General features: G+C 33.2%; 1 protein-coding gene across 6 annotated transcripts in view; it reads right to left on the bottom strand.

Annotated features, from left to right (window-relative positions):
- Positions 1–524: 524 nt before the first annotated feature.
- Positions 525–24,493, bottom strand: part of LOC106139845 (uncharacterized) — a 54,769-nt gene continuing 30,800 nt past the window's right edge. For 5 of the 6 annotated variants that reach the window (XM_060947508.1, XM_060947511.1, XM_060947509.1 and 2 more), the window contains 2 exons: positions 2,740–2,981; positions 525–2,279 (listed from right to left, as the gene is read on the bottom strand). In XM_060947508.1, the coding sequence (XP_060803491.1) occupies positions 1,971–2,279; positions 2,740–2,981 (551 nt within the window). In that variant the 3' untranslated portion in view covers positions 525–1,970. Of the gene's footprint in view, positions 2,280–2,739; positions 2,982–4,584; positions 4,766–24,493 lie in introns of those variants that run through there. The other variant, XM_013341350.2, reaches the window with a different exon arrangement.

The raw sequence follows: 24,493 nt of genomic DNA, 5'->3' as shown, positions 1-24,493 counted from the left end.
CACATTAGGTATATGCTACTTACATATAAGTAGTGATTTTCACATAACGTAAAACATTTACTTCAGTAGAACTTCACTTCAGAGGCAGATGTCAAGCACAAAATAAAAGAATGGACAAGGTATAGCTTTATCCACGTTTTCATCTCCGTGGATTATAACAAAACAATAATTTAGATATGTTGTGTATTTCCCGGCAATCAAGAATAGGACCACTCCATCTCTTTCCCTTGGATATTCCAAAAGGCGACTAAGGAAAAGGCAAATAAATTTGGGATTCAACTTTTAGATGACAGGCTAGCAACCTTGTCACTATTTGAAACTCAAACCATCATTAAGCCACCATATAGCTGGTCTGAACGTGACTTTCCAGCCTTCGCAAGACTGTTGGCTCTGTATACTCCGTAAAGAAAAAAGACGTGATAATATGTAGATATGTATGTAATAATAGAGGTAATTTCTTGGGGAAATCGTCGGGAAAGTCTGTTTTTATATTTAAAAGTGAACATTAAAATAATACAACAATATTATGTATTCAACAACATTTATTTTGTATGTACACTTTAAATTTCCTTTAGTTTGTACAATGTACAAATAATAAATGCACAACTTCAGCATTGTAAAATTCTAAATAAAAGACTTGCAGGCACGCTTAATAAAAATGATCAGATAGCAAAAGCACACATAATTACAATATTCTAGGTATTGGTCCCATTATTATTTAAGTTATGACAAAGCTCTTAGGTATTTCTTTCCTGATTCAACTATAATTTTCATTTAGGCCAACTTCATGGGATTTGATGGGATTGCGGCGCTTCCTATTCATACCTACACGTTACTGGTGAAAAAACGAAAAATATAAGATAAAGTGAGGTAAAAATATAGGTGTAGTAAACAACATCGAAAACACACAAAACGTGTCGCAGTAATAGTCGTAAATTGCAAATCGTCTTCTTCAAATCAACTGCGGTCAACATGCACGTATTGTCAATATGAAAGTGAAAATGCACATAAATTTGAAAGGAACTCAGGAAAATTTTAGTAAATTTAATAATTTAAGCAGTCAACCACCAGTCTGACAGTTAAAGTTTTCCTACTTTATTATTCAAATAAAAATATCTACACCTAGGTAACTCAAAGTTCGGGTCAATAGTACTTTTATATTGTATTATATGTATTAAATTCCAGTTGTGCAATCAAAATATGTACGAATATACATATGTCCGATGAAGTTAATTATGTCAGTTATTAATTTGATGCTGTTAATCGAAGACTAGACTCGAAAAATTAAACGGAATTTTACAGAATTCTTGTTACAACAATCAATATCTAATATCTTACTTTTTCGCTAAACGCCTTCGGCGTTCTTACACATTGAAGTAAAAATTATCACTTTACATTAGTTATGTAGGTATAAAACGTTATAGTACCAGATTTATTATAACAGTTACCGTTAGGTATCTACTTATTACGACGAGATGAACACTCGTGGACCGGTCGGAAGATTTCATAACTACTGATCTTTAATGATAGGAAAATACATCTAAGTTATAAGAATGGCACAGTGCTTCTACAGTAACTAGAGAAAATATCTATTGATCTAAATAGTGTAGGTAATATTAACATTTATTTTCACATGTTGTAACTGCAAAAGTGTCCGGAACAAACAAATGGAAGAGATTTATAAACCTTACACACTAGTAGAAAAATTTTATACAAAAACTCAATTCTTATGTACAATTAGGTACAATAAGTAACTAAATATTACAACTTTCATAATATCACATAAGTACAATCGCTTCTATCTCTCCATCCTACAAAATTAAATAAAATCAATCGTTTCATGCGTGGATATGTATAACATGTACAAATGTAACGTGGATCCGTACATTAGTATTTAGTCCGATTACAAACTAGATTCATCACATGAAACAGCAGTCGATTTAAAGTAACACAGTGTGCCAGCCGAGCTTTCATCTGATGGCATGTGTGGGGTTGTAGGGCGGCGGCGGTGTCTTGGGGACTTGCGACCTATGGACGGGGGCGATGGCGGTGTGTTGCGTGTGCGGAATGGTGGGGGCGCCGTCGTCGAGCTGGCCGGGGATGGGCAGCGGCACGAGGTCGTGGCGCGCGCTGCTGGTGGCAGGCAGCAGCCGCGCAGGGTTCAGCTTGATGGCGTCGTCATAAGTAGGCGGCGCGCCGGCCACCGTGTCGTAGTCTGGCGGCTTCTGCTGCATGCTCTCGTCATCTGGCATTGATATTACGTGGATAGGGTCGTCGATCTGAAATGACACAAAATATATTTGAGTACAAGGTTTGGTAAGTTGCACATACACTACACAAAATAACTTGGTATAATTACTTAAAAAACAAATAGGGATTATCTACAAACAAATTAAATTGAGACTAAAATCTTGAAATCAGGCAAACTGAAGTTAATAATTTATTTTATGTGAAACAGTTTTTACAAGGACGCAATGGGTACTTAGTCAATTCCGTAGGTAAGGTGAAAAAAAAGTAAGCAATTATTCAATTTAAAGTCAATTTCTAATTTACTGAATTTTAAATAAAGATTTAAAACGTAATTTACAAAGTTGCTCGATGAATACTAATTAATCGGTTCAAAATTCTTAATTTTGCACTTGGTCGGCTGTATTCGGGGACAGATTATTAATAATTAGTAATTTAAGAGAACAATATTTTTGCGAGTTAGGTATTAATAATGTGTTAAAGTAAACTAACTTGATGAGTATCAGGAGATGTGCGGTCGTGTTGCGGCTGCCTCGCCGGCGATTGCAGCCAGCAGCACATGGCGGCACATATGAGCAATGCGCCGGCGACGATGCACGCGACGCCGACGTAGCGCACAGGCTCTGCGTAGTCCTCAGCCAGACCCAGCCAGTTAATCAGTGCGCCGGCGCAGAGCAGCACCATGCCATATCTGTACGGCCTCTGCGATTGTCTGCCTTCGTCAAGGGACATGCCTGAAATAAATAATAAATTAATTTAAATCAATTTGATTGAGCAGCATGAAACAAGCGTTTATTACCTGCTTACTTTGTAACTGAAAAGATTGAAGCGATTTTGAAACAACGTGAACTAGAAGTAATAATTGTATACTTTTTATCCCACGAGAGCGAAGACCCGTGGAATGGAACAAGTCGTTAAATTTAATCCTACCTAAGACTAATATCACGATCCAATCTTTATTATGGCCAGTATAATCCGGATGAGGCTGTTCTACAAACTAGTTTACATTTACATCAAAACGTGGAAAGTGGACATTACTCGTACGAGCAAAGTGGGCCAATGGCTCATAACGGGAACCCTCATTCACAACCCGGCGCTAAAACGAAAGTTGGGAAAGTTGCAATTAGATGATACATTGGTGATTTGGACAGTCATTCACTCAAACTTGGTCAAAGTTAATGTAAACTTTAGTAGTAATACCATCTCATTTTCGTTTTCTTTAGAAATCTTAACGTTTAGTCTGTGATTTTTATAGGTTAGTTATTAGTAGAGATCGGATATTCGGATGCATATTTACCTAAACTTGGGGTGTTGGGTTAGTATGGAACGTACTTCTGTACCTCAAAAATTCCGGGATTCGGCATTGATACACTTAATGTTCTAATTATGTATTCGAACTGTATTCGTACTGACTAAAAATCACGCGGTATAATTCTGGAATCCCGGTAGGTAGGTAATTTTTTTTAATAAATATGATCATCCATCACTTATGTTTATAAAGGTAGATAGGTAGGTAATATCATACCTAATATACGATAAGTTTCAATTTCTTGTTTAATAAAATTTCCCGAAAGCAAGAAGCCGCCTCCATACTTTCTTAGCCAAAATATTAGTTGAGGTAAAATATGCATCCGATTATCCGATCTCTAGTTATTAGACATATACCTAGTTATTATGTAACTAGGTATATGTCTAATAATTAAAAAATGTTTGTTTTGTTTTTGCTTCTGTATAGGTACAATCTTTACAATTTTCTAGTGACCGTAGAAAATTTTTAAATGGCAATCAATAAAATAAGTTAAGGAAAGGATTGTTAAGAAAACAATCGATGGTTAAGAATTCTGCCAGCAATGAAGGAATACATAAGGAATAGGAATAATTTCAAGGTTTCAAGACGTTCGGGCACCAGTGATCGAGGCCAGTGCAAAAACAATGGTCTCTTAAGATAATGTAGGTCAAGTTTGCGTGCCGCGTGCGCTCAAGTGGCGCCTCAGGTCACATCACGTTTAGGAAAACGCAGAAAAAATATAAGATAAGTATAACCAAAATGCAAACTACTTACATATCATTAATACGATTATTATGTGTACTTTTTCTTAGTAAATAAATTAATTTTATTTACTTACTTAAACTTTGCAACAGGCCCTAATTTGAATACATACTTACATTAGGTATTAATTATCAACTTACCAAAACATTAGTTAATGATAAACGCTAACGCAGGTAAAGATAGGCTGTCCTTAGGTTAATAGGCATTATTTATTCACGACCAATATATTTACCAGTATATTTAGCGACATATATATTTTTTCTGTTTTAGTTCATTGTATAACTTACATGCGAATTGTTGTCTTCCAGGAAACGTCCAGTAATGATACGATGTAAACGCCATTTTATATTTATTTAATACACCTCCTTAATTTACAAATAATTAGATAAAAGAGAAACTATTATGAATGCCAAGCAAAGATCGGAAAGTCGTTTATAATATCGCGAAATCAATAGACTAAAAAGAGCACTCGGTAACCCTAAACTATTTCACTGAATAAAAATTGTGAGGACATGAGTGATCTTATGAGAAAGGCCATAATCTTATCAGCTTTATGAATAACCGATAACGTTACGATAACTGATCAAGAAAAAATAATAAAAATAATGTTATTAAGCTTATAATTGTGACCTTGTTGACTAAAAATACTAATGACCTAAGTAATATCTACCTACTTAGTCAACTAAGGCATCAAATAGAAATTTATACTAAGGCGACTAAGATAACTATAATATAAAAGTACCATATGTTTAATTAAAACTAAAAAAATATATAAAAAGGATTTTTTCTTAAAAAAAACATACCTAATGTAGATAATACAGAGGTAAATTACAAATTACGATATTGAATGTTAAATATTAAGAAGATAACGTAGTATTTAAATAAGGTGTAAAGTCATACTCGCGTAAGGTTTCCCTATCTCACCAACCCTTACCTAACCCACCAGCTGGTCAGTAGCGCAGGCTTCAGCGATTATTAAAGATCGACCAGATCTAATCCCAGATTAACAAAACCAGTCCGAGTTGGCCTGCGACACTTGTAAGCAGTCCACGCCCACTCGTCCACAAGTAGGGCTTCACTGCGTTGTAAGGCGATAATATTCGCTAAATGGATTAAGTACGATTACGCTGCTCCTAGGCATTACTTATCACACAATTGATGATATAATTCACTGGTAGAAATAAAGGATTTTACATTACAGGGTGCCTACTTCTGAAACTATGCTGACAACTATTAAATTAAAAATACCAATATGAAAATGTTCTGATAGTATTTTCGTAAAAAAAAATGTTGTATGTGTCAACTCATTATCTTTTCGCGCATACAGTAAAAGTCGATGAAGTGAAATTCTTATAAATTTGCAACTCCTCTTTTAGATGATGGGCAAGGGCAATCTGTGAGTATCTCTAAATCTCAATTCCATCAGCTTACCTGGCTGTGAGTCATACTTAAATTGACCCCGCCTATCCCGTTAAGGATAAAGACGTGATATGTGTTTCTATTATAGCTAATTGAATTGTTTTGTAGAACCACGCCGATCGTAGCACCAAATTATCGAGCTACGAAATGGGTCTGCGACGACGACCGTTTAAGTGCTACGAGCTACATAATGAAAAATATCATACTCCAATTCGTAGCTTGCTAAGATTTTTTGAAACAAGAGAGAACGTAATGGATTTAATTTAATAGCAAATAATTAGGCACTTATAATTTTGTACTAAAATCAGTACATTATTATTACTTTAAATTTATTTTGTTAATTTGCACCGCATAATAATAATTCGTAACTTAGCTAAACATGTTTTGTAAATTGTTTATTAGTCAGTAAACAATCATACATGAGTGACAGAAGAATGGCGAGAACAATGACATTATAATAGCGCTGCCATTATTTGAATTACGATGGAATTACGCAAGAACCTGAAGAAAGAAACCAGTCATTCTGGCATCCTGACCCACATTCATGTTCACCATCGTAGTATACGGAATGTCATCTAATTGCTAGCACATTTTCTAAATTATAACTTAGCTTTGCTCTAAAAATTAAAACTGTGTGACGTATTCTAATTACTGAATAGGTACAGCAAAATACATTACATATTATGATAAATATATCATTTGCTAATAACAAATGGGTTACTAAATATGTAACGCATTATGTGGTATGAAAAAACAAAATGTTTTGATGTAGTTTAGTGCAATAGTTGTTGAAATATTTTACATCTGACTATCTTACTCGTAGAGTAAATTGACCAATAAAGTACATACATACATACATAAAATCACGCCTCTTTATCGGAGGGGTAGGCAGAGACTACCTCTTTCCACTTGCCACGATCTCTGCATACTTCCTTCGCTTCATCCACATTCATAACTCTCTTCAATAAAGTAATCTGATATAAACTAATTTAGGGTAATAAAAATATCCGCAGTCATCTGTTTATTATGATTTTCCTAAATAAAATTGTGTCTTAATTGAAGATCTTTATAAATATTGACTGTGTCTAATAGCTGTAGTGATTATTACCTCGAAAGGAAAAGGTAAATACTGACGTCACAAAAGCGCACAGATTTTAATGATAAAACGATCTCATTGTTCCGCGCGAATTACATAATAAATGGTTCATTAACGTACAATTATAAAAAGTGAATGAATGAATGACTCACAATTTATAACAATCGTAGGTTTTTTCCCTAAGTGCATAACGACATTAGTACAGTTTCAGAAATGAAATATTGGTTTTCTTATGATGAACTTCTGCATTCATCGACATTTTATAAAATGATCCAATCTTATCTTGACACGTCAAAATCAGAATACCCATGTATCTGCTACTGTCTCCTTGAAATATGATGTATGAATAAATGGAAATATGAATGATGAAATATACTCGTAATACACGTAAAAACCCTAATGTTTTTCTTTAATAAATAGACAAAAGAATTTAAATTGCAAGTTTAATACCCACGATCAATCCCTTACGGTGTAGATAGTCAATAATCACGGCTATGTTTGGCGGGATGGCCCAATGATGGAATCAAGATTCAGTATATGTAAGTATTTGGATATATTAGATGGTAGAATTGGATATAATCTATGTAAGTCGACAAAATTGATGTAGTGGAAGGTATCTGAGTAAATTAACAACCGTGTCAAATGTCGTATTATAAACATCGGGCTTTAGGCATTTGGCAAAATAATTATTTGCTTCAGTGATAAGATAGTTAAAAAAATAAATGGCTGCCCTACTTGTATAAGTTGGAGATATATTTTAAATTCTTAAACACACTATAGCAGGTAATAAAGCTATATATTTTCTTAGAAAAAAGTTCTAGATTATTCCTGAAAAACTGTGACTTATTATTTCTTTCATAGGATAGGTAGTAACTATATTCTCCTCATGGCTTAGAAGGACTTGTATAAGTTAATTCTAATTACCATATATTTTTTTTTTGTAATACGTTTATATATGAATCTGATTTGTGAATGATTGCTGTCAGCAATGTCGTCAGACACAAACAAATTTCAATCTTACGTCGTTTATTCCCATTTTGTCCGGTCATTAATTGATAAATTAGAAGTAATAGGCGCTAATATTACATTGAGTTCTTTGAGAATGAAAAGCAAGCGTTAATTTCGCCGCCACAGTTTTATTGACTTTAGTTTCTTATAATTTTTTATTGGCAAATTTGGCAATATTTAGGAAACACGATGCCTTGAACGGCAGTTTCCGGCGTGGTGTCAATTTTTGCTTTAATAAATAAGGTTACTTTTTACATGTTTAGTTACACAAATTAAATTTTTTTCATCAAGAATTTAAGTAAAAAAATACATTTTGGTGAATATTGTTTTATAGACATAGGAAAGGGACTTTCATAGTACCCTTTTGATGACCAATTTCTGTCTTAAACAAATTTTCATAAACATAAATATGTATATAATAGGATTTCACCCGGATTTATAGTTTATGGCTTGATCCGTGAATTAAAGCACATAACTTTATTTGACCTAAGTTAAATAAAACATGAAGTATTAATTACGGCACACGCAGGTTTATGTAACCATTTTACATGGTCACAAGGTCGCCGGCCACCGCTAGGAAACCAGTTATGTGAACTTGATATAACACTTACAACTTCTTGTGAATTTATCAAACAGATGTTTATTTTGTGTGTGAGTTTATTAAAACATTTTGTTGATTTGTTTTCCTTGCAGTAAATTAAAAATTACAATGTATTTTTTTCTTTTACCGATAAGTATTTCCAATTGAGTGAACTTGATAATTTTATTTCTTTATTAAATAACGATCATCATTTGTTTTTAGGTTTACTATTTCGAGTCACGTAAAACAATAGTTTAGTGAGAAAATTTGTTTTGTAAATATGGGAATGCCTATTAAAAAGGTTATTATAAATAATTAACAATGCTTTATTGTTCATTTTTTTCAAATAAAGAACTCGAGATAGGCAACCAGTTTATTTGTTCAAGTAATAAAACGTTCACAAGAGTGAGATTGGTTCACGCCTGGTGCGTGTTTATTCATTAGCGTTAGGTTTGATTGCATTAACCCGCGATATTTTGGTCCTGTCCCTTGAAATCGTGAACCGAGCCGAGTGATGGCAACGCTCCAGACTGACAGGAGGCGGGATTGTATTTAGGACGCCTCTAATTTTAAATTGAGAATTAAAAATATTTACAATATTGCTATCTTTCATAACAAATCTGTGTTTTTTCATCTGCCTTTGTTGTGTCTCATTACTGGGGAAAGTTTGGTTGTGTCTCATTACTGGGGGTCGAACGTACCTATTTGCGTAGGTACTTATATCCAGAATAACCGTTTAGTTAAATGACAAGGACTCGATTTTTTCATCTTACTCCATTTGAATAAAATTAACTTTACGCTAGAAATTGCACAGCTCTATTATTTACTCAAGTGGCTGGCAGTCGGTGTTGGCATGGCATGCAGGAACAGTTTCCTGGCAAAATTGTTTTGCTCTGTTGCTTCACTTTAAATAGACGTATTGTGCTGGATACATCGAAGTGTTGGTTCTATCGATTGCCTAAAAAACAATTGGATATTTAGGTGCATTGGAACGTTACTCTGTAAACTATGTCCATGGCCGCCGGTGACCGCGAAGTTCACTGAACCACTACGAAAAGTCAACTATTTCGGATTTGGCTCAATATTATGACAACATCTTGTAAATTATCAGCTTGTTTTCGTGTGCAGTTTTATTATCAATTCAGATATACATATGTTTCGTACCTAAACCGCGTCTTCTTTATTTTGTTAAAAAACAAAAATATGTTGTTATAGTGATAGTTTCCGAATCTCAGTCCCAACTCTTCACGCGTTATCTATTGAACTAACTAGAAATTTAGCGTTTATATAATAAAAGAGTCTGGAGAAGGGCGTAGGGTACGTTTCATCCCGCTTAAAAAGTTGCCTTTAAAAAGTTGTAGGTTTCAACAGTTTTTAATTTAAAACTTAATGATTTATTTTAACTGAAAACCTTAAGAAAATAGCAATCATATAAGAAATATTGTTTGGTGTCAAATGTGAGAACGAATATACTTACCAACAAGTATATTAATATTCATTGTACCTATTTGTGAACTGAAGAGGAAGTTAATATAAAAAAAATGTATTTGTTCTGGCATTATAGTAACAGTTAATCGTTAAACACTATTGGGTTACTTCGATAATTGTGACAACCCCATACTACTCTTACACACAGCACGCAGGACTACCGGGCGGTATTTTTTGAATATCTTTCAGTGTTATCAACCTAATTGCATACAGCTGATATGCCATATGACAGTTACACAGTGTCATTGGATGGATGTTTTTGTTTACTTTGTATAAGTACGTATTTATTCTACTTTCAATTTTGAAACATTTTTCTTTTATTTGCGTAAAGGATTTTATTTGATTTGTGAAGGTAATAGAGATCAGGTAGATCTCTAATCTAACTTGTTCGGGTCGGATCATAGAAATCGAAATAATAAGACAATTATTACGACTTTCATGGATTAAATGGATGTTTTCTCAAGATTAGTATTTTTAGATAAAATATTCAAAAAACATCTTATTATTCCAACTCTTTGCATAAGTAAAAAATAAAAAAGGACCACTCCATCTCTTTCCCATGAATGTCGTAAAAGGCAACTAAGGGATATCCCTATAAACTTGGGATTATTTTTTTAGGCAATGGGCAAAACCTGTCGCTATTGGCTCTGTCTAACCCAGTAGGGATATAAACGTGATTATGCATACATATATACATACATACATATATACATATGTATGTATATATGTATGCATAAGAACGTCAACATTTATAAATTAACCGTGTCGACCAATATAAATTATTAAATTTTATATTTTATATTATTACTATGATATAATTATCTTATTACTACCTTATCGAACACCGTGACTGAAACTTCTACTAATTCTCACCAAAGCTCACTCTTTAGTTCGCTTACCTGCAACAAAACAATAGAAAGGAATTAGTACGATTATTATATGTACATATTTTATCATACTCAACCACTGTAAACTAAAAATAAGAAAGTTATAAATAAATTGATTTAGTTTAGCAGAAGAGCAGGCAGGCAACTTGGATGCGTAACCCTGATTTTATTGGGCTAGGTTCCCAGTAATGTTTGCCAGTGGCCAGGCGAAATCCAGAATTTCGGTCGCACTCTGTGAGTGTAACTGGGACTAAGGTCTGCAGGAAAAATAAGAAAGTTTTGGCCCTTGCTTGTTTCAGTAAACAACATAAATATGTATATAGCAAGTCAAATATTCAAATTCCGAATTTACAACAGAGGAGAATATTAAAAGTAATGCACAGCAGAAAGTCTTCTGTGTTCTGTGGTGGGAAGGGTGAGCAAAAGCCGTGAACGAGTACCGTTATTTCGACGCAGCGCCTATCTTAGCCGTGACTATAACTATCGCGGTCTTTTGAGGGAATTCTATTGTTCTCAGCTACTTATTTCTCGATTTGTAATTAGAAAATAAAAAGTAAAGATATGTAATGTGTAATGTACAAAACGTAGCGCTACGATGTACTCGTAGTTCACTAACTATTCTATAACACGATAATATTGCATAGATACTCTTCAAGCCAATCTTAAGCATCGTAAGTATTTAAGGAAATACCGCTAGTTGAAGTACAAAAATACTAAACTTATATGTTTTTGATATTAAAAATTGATGCGTGTCTTGAAAAAAAATTCCATTTATATATATTTAAATACGAGGCACTATTTACCTAATTCAAAAGTAAACAAACCGATTCTCTTTGAAATAATATTTGATTCTTGTTACTGTGCCAGAAAAAGAAATTGGGCCAGATTTGTGGCTAAAATTACCTGCTGCATGTTGTTGTTTCTAATAACTCAGTGTGTATGTATAGTATACGAAATGTTATCGAAAATATCTTGGCAATGACATATTATGGCATAGTATGGCTAGTTTATTTTCTATGGATATGAATATGACGTATTTCATATTTAAACATCGAATATTGTCTGTGTGTTTGTGGTTGTATAAGTCATGAAGTGCAGTCATTCTTTTAATAAATACAAATCTTTTGTATACATGGCTGCGCTGAATGAAATGTGTCTGCATAGTTTTGCGCCGTTTTGTGTTTTACTCCTAAACTTAAATGCAGCCATGCAGTAAAGTAAACAAACAGGTTCAGCATATGGATAAATCATACAGGTCAAATAAATTTGAGTCTTGTCTTACAAGTAAAACATAAAACATGTCTCAAATTTATTCAACGACGAACAGTAAAGTTATTAGGACGGTTATTCTGGGGATGATGGCCAAGGTTTTGCGGGTTGCTGCCTGCTGGGTTTTGATTATGCTGGCAGTCTTGACGGAAAGCCTTAATCTCTCGATCGAACTATATTTATGACGACTATACCTACTTTATATTAAAATTATTGCATGCGTCATCGCCTTTTCAAATCACACTGTAATGACTTAAAAATACATTAAAATAATAAGGTAATAATACAGAAATATTACGTTATTATATTTAAGAAGAATATTTATTATCATTGTAAATCAAGGAAGTTGTTTATTAAATCACCTCAAAACTACTCTGTGAGTTTTTCCAACATTTGTCATTTAGCCAATTTATGTCCAGTTACGCAGAATTATGATAACTAAAGAAACTGGAACAAATATTGGTTTCAGAAGCCTGTTTTATGCAAAAATGCCTTTAAAATATTGATCTGTTTGTTTTGTATACTTGATTTAGATTGAAAACACTTAATAGATTTAATTTTATTATTTGTGTCAATAGTAACTTTTTTATGATCTGAGTGATAACTCTTCGCTAATTGTTTCAAATACATAAATATAATTATTCATTTCAAATACGAATAATTGAAACGTGCCCCTTATAACATAATTAAGTACATATTAAAGACCCAAAACTCACCTTAGCCTTATGAACACCATTTTTACACACTTATCGATATTCAATAAAAAAAAGAAATGACTCGAAGGAAACGTTTCCTTGTCACTTGTTTCATTAATAATTGCTAACAAACTATAACAGGTGCAAACATAAGGCTTTAACCAATCATATGTCAGTTATGTAGTTATTTTATTAGCATAACTGTGGATATACGAACAGACTCGTATACCTACCGCTAATTTATACCTACGTAATTTTTTTAAATTCTATAATATCAATAGAAGAATGCATTAAATTAGTGTTGTTATCATTGAAATCTGAACATTATTGTTTAATTTCTTGTTGTTAACCATTTCTCATAAAGCTTGTATAAATCGAATAAATAAATAGATTTTGTTGAAATGCGTATTACCCGAGCAATAATTAATTTTATTAAATAAATAGCGGCCCAAACAACATTGTATTTCGAAAGTATCATTATGGTAATCGAAATGAAAAAACAGGTACAAGTGAACATCTGTATAAGCAAACTAAACATCTTTATAGTTTAAGACAAACATTATATTACACGTTCAATAAACATGTGAGTGCAAAATACGTTCATTTTATGATATCAATTTTAAAAAATTATCCTGAAACTGGTACCAGAAATTATGGTTTAGTAAAAATTGGACAAATAATATTACTAAGTTGAATATATTTTATAGCCAATATTTTTAAATAACGATGAACTCTTATTTTTTACTATATTACAATGAGCGTATAAATTTGCTGACTGACCCGGAAGTTCATAGTCCGATCTTAACCTTCAAATGTGCGTGGGCTCGACAACAGCCTTTTACTACACCATAGGTACTTAGTTTTTTTGCATTCTTAGTTGGTTAACTTCTAAAACTATATCGAAAATCATTGGATAATAACTGAATTAATAGGTACATATATGTTTGATAACATCGTGTATGTATTCCTTGTTTTGAATGAGATTTTAGATTATTTGATAATTTGATTTTCGTTCGACATAGTACCTACGTGATGATAACTGGCTGGCCATTTAAACTAAAGTTTTTAAGTTTTGTCTTGTAAGTCGTTAATGCTGTTTGTTTAATTCAAACCAAACCAGAAAAACGATGATTTGATTAGAAACAGAATTTAAGGCGGAGTTGATATCAACAACCTTGAAGTAACTACATATGTTGTCGCGACAATATTATCAATTCCGTATATAAAACTATTGCTTTTAGATCACTAAGCTAGTAACCGGTTTATGGCTGTAGATATACGTCACATAATATTAAGGCTAATCGAACGTGCCACGAAAACCAAAGATCACGAATATCAAATAATGTAAGTATAGGTATAAACTAAGTACTATATAAACATTCTGGCAAGTCGTTAGCAAAAAACAATTGAAAGGAGTAATGTTGATAGGCACATTGTAAAATTATAAAAAATTCCAAGAAGCTTCTGCACGGTCCAGATTTTTTTATAACAACTCTCGCCACGCTGGTACCTATTGGAACATATGGCACGTAGGTAATAAACTAACGTTTTAGATTTTCGTAAAATTTAGTTAATTTCTTTTTGGCTGAACGTTGATTGTCTCAAACTATACTTTAAATACGGAAGAATGTAATAAAATTGATTTAATTAACATAGCCAATTTGTTATTGAAAGGAGAGTGAACGCGGGGAACATGGTGAATGGAGCTTTGCATGCCTTTATGAGCAGTCAGAAACTATCCAAAAAGGCTCGACTGGCTGTGCACAGGGGCGTGTTGGTCCCGACATTAATGTATGGGAGTGAAAGTTGGGTATGGCAAAAGAAGCATGAAAGCAGAATAAATGCAGTGGAAATGAGAGCGTTAAGGAGTATGATGGGTGTGAAATTGAGTGACAGGATAAGGAACAGCGTGATAAGGGAATGTTGTGATGTGAAAGAAGATGTAGTTACAGGAATAGAAAAGGGTATGTTAAGATGGTTCGGTCATGTGGAGAGGATGAATGAAAGCAGGTTGACTAAGCAGATATACAAGGAGAGTGTGGAGGGAAAGGTCGGAGTGGGAAGACCTAGACGAACGTATCTTGATCAAATTAAGGACGTCCTGGTAAAGGGTCAGGTCAAAAGTACCCGAAACCGCCGAGCTTGTATGAAGAGAGTTATGAATGTGGACGAAGCGAAAGAAGTATGCAGAGATCGTGGCAAGTGGAAAGAGGTAGTCTCTGCCTACCCCTCCGGGAAAGAGGCGTGATTTTATGTATGTATGTATGTAATTTGTTCCGTGTGGTTTCCGGCACCAATAAAAAGAATAGGACCACTCCATTTAGTTCCCTTGGATGTCGTAAAAGGCGACTAAGGTATTAGGCTTATAAACTTGTGATTCTTCTTTTAGGTGATCGGCTGTCAACCTGAGACTATTTGAATCTCAATTTCATCATTAAGCCAAATAGCTGAACGGGGCCTATCAGTCTTTTTAAGACTGTTGACTCTGTCTAACCCGCAAGGGATATAGACGTGATGTATGTATGTATGTTATTTAACATAAAAATTACTAAAATATCAAATATTAAATATAGTCGAAACACACAGGCAGAGCTAGCCTATAAATTTTCAACTATACCATAATGTTAAGGTCTTAAGATTGAGTTTTCCTATACGCTCTATATTATCGTAATGGCCAGGGGCACTCTACTTTCGAGGTCTGCTGGGAATATCAATGACGTCATAACCATAATGAACAGCCTCCTTGCGCGTGGGTACCATACAAAGGCGGCCTCACTTTCACTCCAAATATACTGCACCTTCTAAACTTGCAGAACAGGATCTCATTGTGACGTCATCGTTTTTGTCAAGAATAGTAATTGTGTTAAATCTAAGGCTCGTTTGGAAAAAAAATAATTAACTTTCGTAACGAATGGATATTTGACAATTTTGGTGAGGCAAACAATATTGTAATTGATTTAACAGGTTTTGAATAATGAATAAATAATAAAGTTGTATTATATCTGAAATAAGTACTTCCTGTTAAGAGCAAAATAATAAAGCGGATTTTGGGATTTTAAGAGGTTTTGTTACAACATATTTAAATTGTGAAACCTATAAAAATAAATTAAAATGTCAAAAAAATTACTTAATATTCCGTCTATTGGTTATGATGGGTATACATCATGTATACAACAAAGATTATAAGATCAACATAATGTACTGGACTAGTTCAAACGTCGCCCTTGTACACAGCTAAACAAACTCAAACCAAACATTGTTTGATCAGATAGACATGCTATGATGAAATTGATCGAAAAAAAATAATTTGCATTTTGTGTGCCTTACACTACGTTATTATTACTACGAGTACTCAAGTACTCATGGAAAAAAGATGTAATATGTATTCGATTTACAACTTCAATAGGTAACTGTAGTGTCATACTCATACACTGAATTAGAATCTATACTAATATTATAAAGCTGAAGAATTTGTTTGTTTGTTTGTTTGAACGCGCTTATCTCAGGAAGTACTGGTTCGAATTGAAAAATTATTTTTGTGTTGAATAGACCATTTATCGAGGAACGCTTTAGGCTTTATTACATTACGCTGCAACTATTAGGAGTGAAGAAATAATGGAAAATGTGAAAAAAACGGGGGAAATTATTCACCCTTGAGGGCTTCAATGATGCCCAAAATAAATTTTCCACACGGACGGAATAGCGGGCACAGCTAGTACATAGTAAATATAAATAAATAAATACATACGGGATAAATTACACAGATTGAGTTAGCCTCGAAGTAAGTTCGAAACTTGTGTTCCGAGATACTAACTCAACGATACTATATTTTACAAAAAATACTTTTAAAGATAAACATGCAATACCCAGACCAATCAGAGAAAGTTCGTTTCTCATCATGCCCTGACCGGGATTCGAACCCGGGACCTCTGGTGTCACTAACAAGCTTACCGTTGCGCCACAGAGGCCGTCGCATAATAATACATACATTTGTAGAAATATAATTGTTATTACTCGAATGTCACGATAATGCTAATATGTAACGGGACCTAGTTTAGTTTGTTGTTTTACACCAATAAATTATTAGATACAGACTATAAAAACAAATGAAGGTAACTCAGGTACGTAGGTACCGAAATAAGACAACTTCCTAATACCTATTGTTTTCAAACAGATAATTATTTATTTGATTTGTTTTACTAACGAATTTCTATTGTTTTAATTTACATCATTTATGCTTTGATTTAGGTACTAACCTCTAAGGATGGATCTAGAACTCTCTGATTAAGTATTTATAAAAGTGGATGATATCATTTTACAACGGATGTAGTGATAAAGTATATTGAAGTAGGTACTCATAAATATTTTATGTGTGTACTTCATGTATCCAGCGTATAGAGTAAAAGTAGGATACTTTTGAGTTCTTGTGTAATTGAAAGCATACACTTTATAGAAAGGAGTTTTTTACATTGTTGAGATGGCATAGATGATGTAAAACTACTAAATATTTCCCTAAGGTCGATGGGAGATTGGACTAAAAGCATTAACAACAAGTTCACCAAAATTCCTGGTGGTAATGTATGCGTAGGAACCAAGCGATAAAACTTTTTCAAATCCTTTCTTGTTTCGCAGATCTCCTAGATTTAAAACTTGAGAACTGAGAATGTGCTTCTTTCATACAATTAGTTCTTCAGGGCTTAAAAAAGCAGATTAAGTAGACCTGTCTTTTGTTACTCAAAACAAAGGTGATAGAACTGATTTTGTATCTTGAGATCAAACTGCTAAGACTTCGTAACTAAGGTGTAAAGATATTGTATTCAATTTCTTTCAAGTGATAAAAACACAAATTTAAATATTGTAAGTATGTATGCATGATCGATATACACAGAAATTAATAATAAGTCGTTAAACAATGTTATCTTCAGACAATCCTGATTGCAAAAAAATGCAGTTGCAGACGATATGAGGGTGCAGCAATGCATCCTGTACTGCGCGCGCGCATCAAGGTGAACTTTCTATACGTTATGAATTGTCTGATAAACGGATTATTTCAATAAATCAATGCACCATTAGGTACTGTTTTTTTGATATCCACCATCGTACTATTATTGCTTTTTTGATAAGGATAGATAAGTATTTTTGTAAATAATAAGAAATGGTACCAAAGTGCCCTGGAATTATTAAAATTGTGGGCAGCAACCTATAACTCTCTGAATCTCAATTTAATCATTATAACGTACAGCTGAACCTTAGTCTTTTCGATGCATTTGGCACTATTTAACCCCGTAAGGGATTAGTACGTGATATTTGTGTGTATAAAAATAACATAATTTTGCAAGTCTGAAAGTAAGATAAGGCATCCTATCAATTTAATATTAATAACACGTTTAATGACGTTTTTATAAGTTTTATCAAAAATCACGATTCAGTCTTCATGTTTGCTCAAAGAAGACATTTACCTCGAACTTGAAATTAGTCATCGTCACCGGATCAGTGTGCGTGATGCATTTATGTAACTTAATAGCTCAGAACAGGCTTACGTCACGTAGGTAGCCAATTTAAAATATAAATAAGTGATTTAATTAAATAACAATACATATTAAATAGTACCAAGAAGGACGTTAATATTTTCCTGCAGAACTTGAATGTTTCCTTGAAGATTTTCATACCCTATGTAGTATTCACAATAATACAGTATAATTTCATACAGTAACGTATAAAAATTTGACTAAAAAGGAATAAATCCTTATAGACAGAACCTTATACCTATCTGTAAAGCTGCTATCAAAAATATAGCCATAGGTACCATATAGGTAGCCATAGATATAAAAAAACAAAAAAAAAAAACAAACATCTGAAATCCCTTCAAGAATATTTTAGCAGCTTTGAAACTCGCTAAGCATCCTTGCCAAAGCTTATTGACTTTATTCGTGCGTTATCTCTCTTTTGCTGTTCATTCTGTTGCATAAATATTCAAAATTTCTTATAAAAATTGATTTCCCGGAGGGGTAGGCAGAGACTACCTATTTCCACAAGAAATTAACTCGTCAAAATTATGATTTGAAACTGTGTGAATTGAAACATAGGCTTGGTTAACTTGATATATAAATTTAGGGATAACAAATAATGGCGTAATAGTATGAAAAATTTAAATAATAGAAAATAAGTTTACCCAACCGGAGTTGGGACAACATGTAATTTGTTTTATAAAATTGTTTATATGGTGCTTTATGGAAAGATTATTTCTAAATTCAATTTGGATTCACGTTTGTTATAACTCGTAGTGCTTTTAAAGGTTTTGCCTTGACTTGGCCCTGTGTCAATCTATCTTTGGTATCGGATGAGCGGTAGGTATGACTTAACATGAGGAAATACACCGTGGCCATTTGAAGGTGTATGCGACAAGCAGAGGTGTTAACGTATTTAATTAAATTAGCATCTTGGGATCGAACTCTGCTATGATTAATAAAATTATTTTTTTGCAAATAAAATATGTATGAAACGTGAAGATTTCCATGCATTTAAGTGTCAGAAAAAGTAGTAAGCAGAGAAAATAACCAAAAATAATTTAAATAACTAGGTAGCTGTAAATTATCTTAATCTACCATCAAAACTAAAACAATTCATACCTGTTAATATTACAGTAGATCAAAACAGATTTCAAGCTTCAATTACAAGTTTACACTTAACATGTATAGTTCCACAACAACACTATATCGGAGAAGATTAACTTCAAATTACAAGGCGGCGTCGAGAGCACTCGTTTGTTATCACTGATAAGAGAGCAGTGTCGTGCGACCGGTTGTGTAGACGCGTGGGGACCGTATGGTGCCGCCGGCCGGTTCCGCTACAGTTATACGGATTGACAAGGAGCTGCCGAACCGTGACGCATGTGGACGTGACGACAACTTTACCCCTGTGATAAGCTCGGGTTTCGTTTTACGTCACGTGACGTAACTAGTACGTTTTTGGACAAATCCCTGAAGTCGCCCAGCTGTTTTCATTGAACTTTGACGTTTGCGATTGGCTTTTTGGTTGTTAATGGTACGGTAATTAATAGTAAGCAAAGTGTTCTTTATTGAGCCGAAAAATTAACTTAACAAAAGTTGTTTAAAACGGAATTCATTCATTCATTTTCATCTATTGGAAGAAATTTGGAAGTCCTTAATAAAAAAATTTGATACGTACGTGACTGTTGTTTATCTACGTCTCAATTGTATCAATTTTGGTATAGTGGTACATAGAATTCAATATATGTTAATTTTTTAAGCCGGAGCAGAATGACTTAATATTATTAACGCGGACGAACCATTATGAAAGCAAAAAGAATAATTATGTAAGTAATTGTGATAAGGAAAATTTTATTTATCCTCAGCATGGTTGAAGATCTATCAGACAATAGGAAAAATAAAAAGGAAAAATAAATAATTTTTTCTTTTGTAGTATGGCGTTTCCAGGGAAAATCAACTAGTGCATTTACTAACTACGTCTAATGTAATTGCATATAATGCAAGTGTAATCGACTTGGCCAGCGATACGTTCATGAATGAAGTCACGTATGCAGGTAACTAGGTGAGACGAGACAAACAAACACCTCAAGAACAAGAACTATATCAAGAAGCTGTTGTTCAGTTCTGGAATAACCCGCCATATACGTTATACATGTTTATAACCGTAATACTATGATAACTAATCTGTTATGAAGATGTTGAACAATATTTTTTTAAGATGTTCCGCAAGGTAAATATCGTAGCGAGTCGAAAACAAATTATTTCGCATTTACTCTTCTGTATGTGTAACAATATTTATTTTATACTTTTCCTTGAATATTTATGATAAATACCTATGTTCCAGAAAATTCTTTTAATCTGTATCATTTAATTTATTTATTACATATTATTGTATTAATAGATTATATAATTTAATATTAATAATTTTTATACTGTATTTAATCAGGATTTCAATATACATAATTATCTACCTTATTATACGTAGCCACTTTTTTGCCCAGTTTACTAAGATATCCATATTTCGTATAAAACTTTGCAGACCCTCTATTAGAAAATAATTCTACTTTTTATCAAAAAACTACAGTAATCTGAATACTTTCTACACAGATATTGGTATTAACCTAATAATATAAGTACGTAATAGAATCATTATATGTACCGATGTGGATATTTTAATTTTTGTAATCATTTTCATTACGGCTCACGTAAACAGTTAAACAAACGTTTATTAGAGTACAGTTTCAGTACTGAAAATGTATAAAAATATTCTAAAGTTTCCCCTGAAGAGTACGTCTGAGTAGCGACAAGCGCGAGCGATAACGTTTAAAACACACACTATGTAGTAACAACTCTGGAAATAGATGTTTGTCGATCCAATATTGCTTTATTGGAGGTATCTCAAGTGGATTAAATATAGATGGGTCTAATTATATTACATGTCGTGTACATTAAGCGTACTAACACTTTAAATTAGTAATGGAAATAGTGGAATTTTCTCGTCTCTGAAAATAGCAAGGTATCCGTTCATTCTAACGCGAGACACACCTCCGCTATTGTGGTCGTCGGTTCTATTCCTGACTGGTGTTAATGACTGCACGGATACACTCGCTTGTTGACATTTAGGTCATCCTATTGTTGCCGACATTTCCACACTTCAAGGAGTCTCAAATGTCACAATCGAAAAGCCGTGATCGGTAGATGAAATAAATTAAATTTTGTATTTTTTGCCCTCATCGGTCACCAGTTTCTTTCAATATGAGAAGGTAAAACAATCTTTCCGTATTTCTTTTATAAGTTTTATTTTGGAGAAAATAAACAATATTTTATTATTCAGGCGGTCTTAAAATATTTCTTGATTTAAGTTCCTACGTTTACAGTAGGTAGTAGTAGGTAGAAGGTAGGGCCGTTCTGAGTTAAATCTTGCCCTTAAATGTTAGGTCCACCTTATTTTTGTCAATAAAATTTAACTTTATTCTTTGATTTCTTTTTACCCATGTTATTTGGTGGACTTCATTCATATCCAAAGGGATATTAATTGTATTTTAACGGTGACTTAGTTAAGTGAAATAAACAATCAGTTTGAATTTAAACTTCGATCCAATTTAAAATATTACCAAGATGATGTAAAAGCAAGTCATGGCAAATCAACACTACATCACAAAAAGGGTAATAAAATAACGAAGGAAAAATATTAAGTTTCTAGAAATTTCGTCATTGTTAAAAGTGCCTAGGTACGTTCTTGCTTTGATAGGAGCGAATGAAGGGTTGTTTGGGCCGCTGACCTACTTTCCCTTTCAGGAGAATATAACTAACTGCCCTTATTTGGTACGCATTTGATTATGGGACTAAGAAAAAGTTTTATGGTTTGCTTTTAAATTCGATTTCTAACAATTGTATTGTCGTGACGGCAGACAATTCTAATGAGATAATAGAAAATGTTAGAAATATTTAAAAATATTCTTTTGTTGTCAGTTGACTTCTTGGAGCATCACGGGCTTCCGACTCGGAAAAAGCTTGTGTGGCTCTAAGGTTGACTTAAATAATCAATCAGCTTGTAAATTTTATTGCATTGCAATGCTAATTATGATACGATTGTGAAGCTAATTGTAGCGTATGAAGGGATTTAAATAAATGTTAATAAAACTGAAAGTAGGTAAAAAGGAAATGTAAAAATATTTAATAGATAAACTTCGTTGAGCTGTATATCGGCTCAGATTATTGAATAATTACTTAACTAACAAATTTATTAGGATATGTATGATATTGAAAGACTAGACGAAATAAATACAGGTGCGTTTTTAACCAAACTGTAATTTATTAGTAACAGGCTTAGTATTATTTGAAAAAGTAGCAATCTGCCCGCTTGTCGTTGATCAATGTAATCATCGTTATGCATTCATGCGTGAAATCTCTTGAAAGTAACTAGGTACTTTCAGACGATATCAAAAGGTCTTAGACCTTAGAAATCTATAATAATAAGTATAAAAATAAAGATGCTGAAATATATTTTTGATTTTTTTTATTGGTTATGCATTGATAAATAATAATAAAATAATTGTGCTAGCTCAATTTGTGTGGTAAATACTATAAAGGGCTAGTCCGTAAGTAAGGTATAGAGACCAAATTTTTATGTTTTAAATATACCTAAGTAGGCTTAAATTTTCCACAGGAGCAAAACCCCACACAAAAGACTTTCAGAAAGGTCAAGAAGCTTCCATGTCTTTCACCTACATTAAGTATATGGTTGACATGGGGTCGAATGAATCGATACTGATTAAAAATGAATGAATGACTGGAGTAATCTATCGTTCTATTATTCATGGAGTTAGGTTCATTTGCATGTCGACAAATTGTAGGTGTATAACTTCAATAGTATTGATAACATTCTATATAATGGTCATGGTTATTGATACTGTTATATCAATGAGGTTTTTTAAGGAACTGTGTCAACTAAAATGTCGGGACCAATCTAAAGATGAATTGAATCCTCAGCTGACTGCTTTCTACTCTAGAATCGTAGTTACACCTTAGAGTGATTTCAGTTCTTCCCATAATGGGCATAATCGAGTCAAACGCCAGGTTATTAGTATGTCTGTTATTAGTAATAAGGTTAATTTTTATAAGACACTATTTTATTCATAAACATATCACATCTATACCTCTCAAAGATATATAAGACAGGGCCAACACACATTTCTTACAGTAAAGATCCCAAGTTAGTGTTTCCCTTTCTACTGGCTCTTATCTCTCTCATACCTTTCTTTCTTTGCCAGTATAGAAGCAAGTTAGAATGAAACAGTATGTAACCACATTGCACGACAGAACCAAACTAGTCTTATGGATATGTCGTGATTGTGGATCGTGTCAAATCCATAGTAAATTGGCTGAAAGTGTGTTGCGTGGCAGATAACAAACGCAATATGCAGTTATTATGTAAGTTTCGCGTGATCCACCACTGAGAACTGATTGTTTTAAACACATATCACGTCGTTATCCTATACGGGAAAGATAGACTTAAAAGTCACAACGCTCATAAGCCACGTTAAGCTGAAGATGGAATTAGGCTTAGTGATGGAATATCGATTCAGTCAACATAATGTGACTGACTATACCATCTGCGCCGGAAAAAAATAGGTAGCACACACTTTGTTTTTGTCCACTATCAAACCCATGGTGCTCAATTATAGTTCAAACTTGAATATATAAAACATGGGGAAACTACAGGTATTTTAAAGTCTTCCAAGTTTTCATATAAAGAGGCCAGAAGGAACGATACTTTGTACAGTTTCAGTTGATATAAATAATTCATTCAAAATTTTGAAATAACCGTGGTTAAATTTTAAAATACACGAAACTTTTTTAAAGCTATTGTAACTTTACGATGTCGAGAGCCCGTCTTTCTATGTCTCTATAAACTTATTAACAATTTTTCATACAATACTTTTATCTGTCGTCTAATGTAATTACTATATTTAATCAATCGAAAAACTAGTAATCTGTTTAATGTACTGACGTGTTTATTTGTTTGTAGCTAGTTACGTTCTGACGCTCACTCTTCACAATGGAAAAGCCTTCACTATTGTCGGCCCGGTTTCTATAATATTATTATGCTGATCGCGTGCTTATAAATAATGGTAGTGTGCAAACATTTTTACGATATTATAACAATACCGACATGTCTTTGATGTTTACTAGAGCTACCTCCTGGCTTGCCTCGTACATTGAAGGGCATTTACTATTAATT

Source organism: Amyelois transitella, chromosome 13 (genome assembly GCF_032362555.1).
Source record: "Amyelois transitella isolate CPQ chromosome 13, ilAmyTran1.1, whole genome shotgun sequence".
In the NCBI taxonomy this organism is placed as follows: Eukaryota; Metazoa; Arthropoda; class Insecta; order Lepidoptera; family Pyralidae; genus Amyelois; species Amyelois transitella.
The sequence above is the reverse complement of the archived record's forward strand: the minus strand, read 5'-3'. Positions and strand labels throughout refer to the sequence as shown.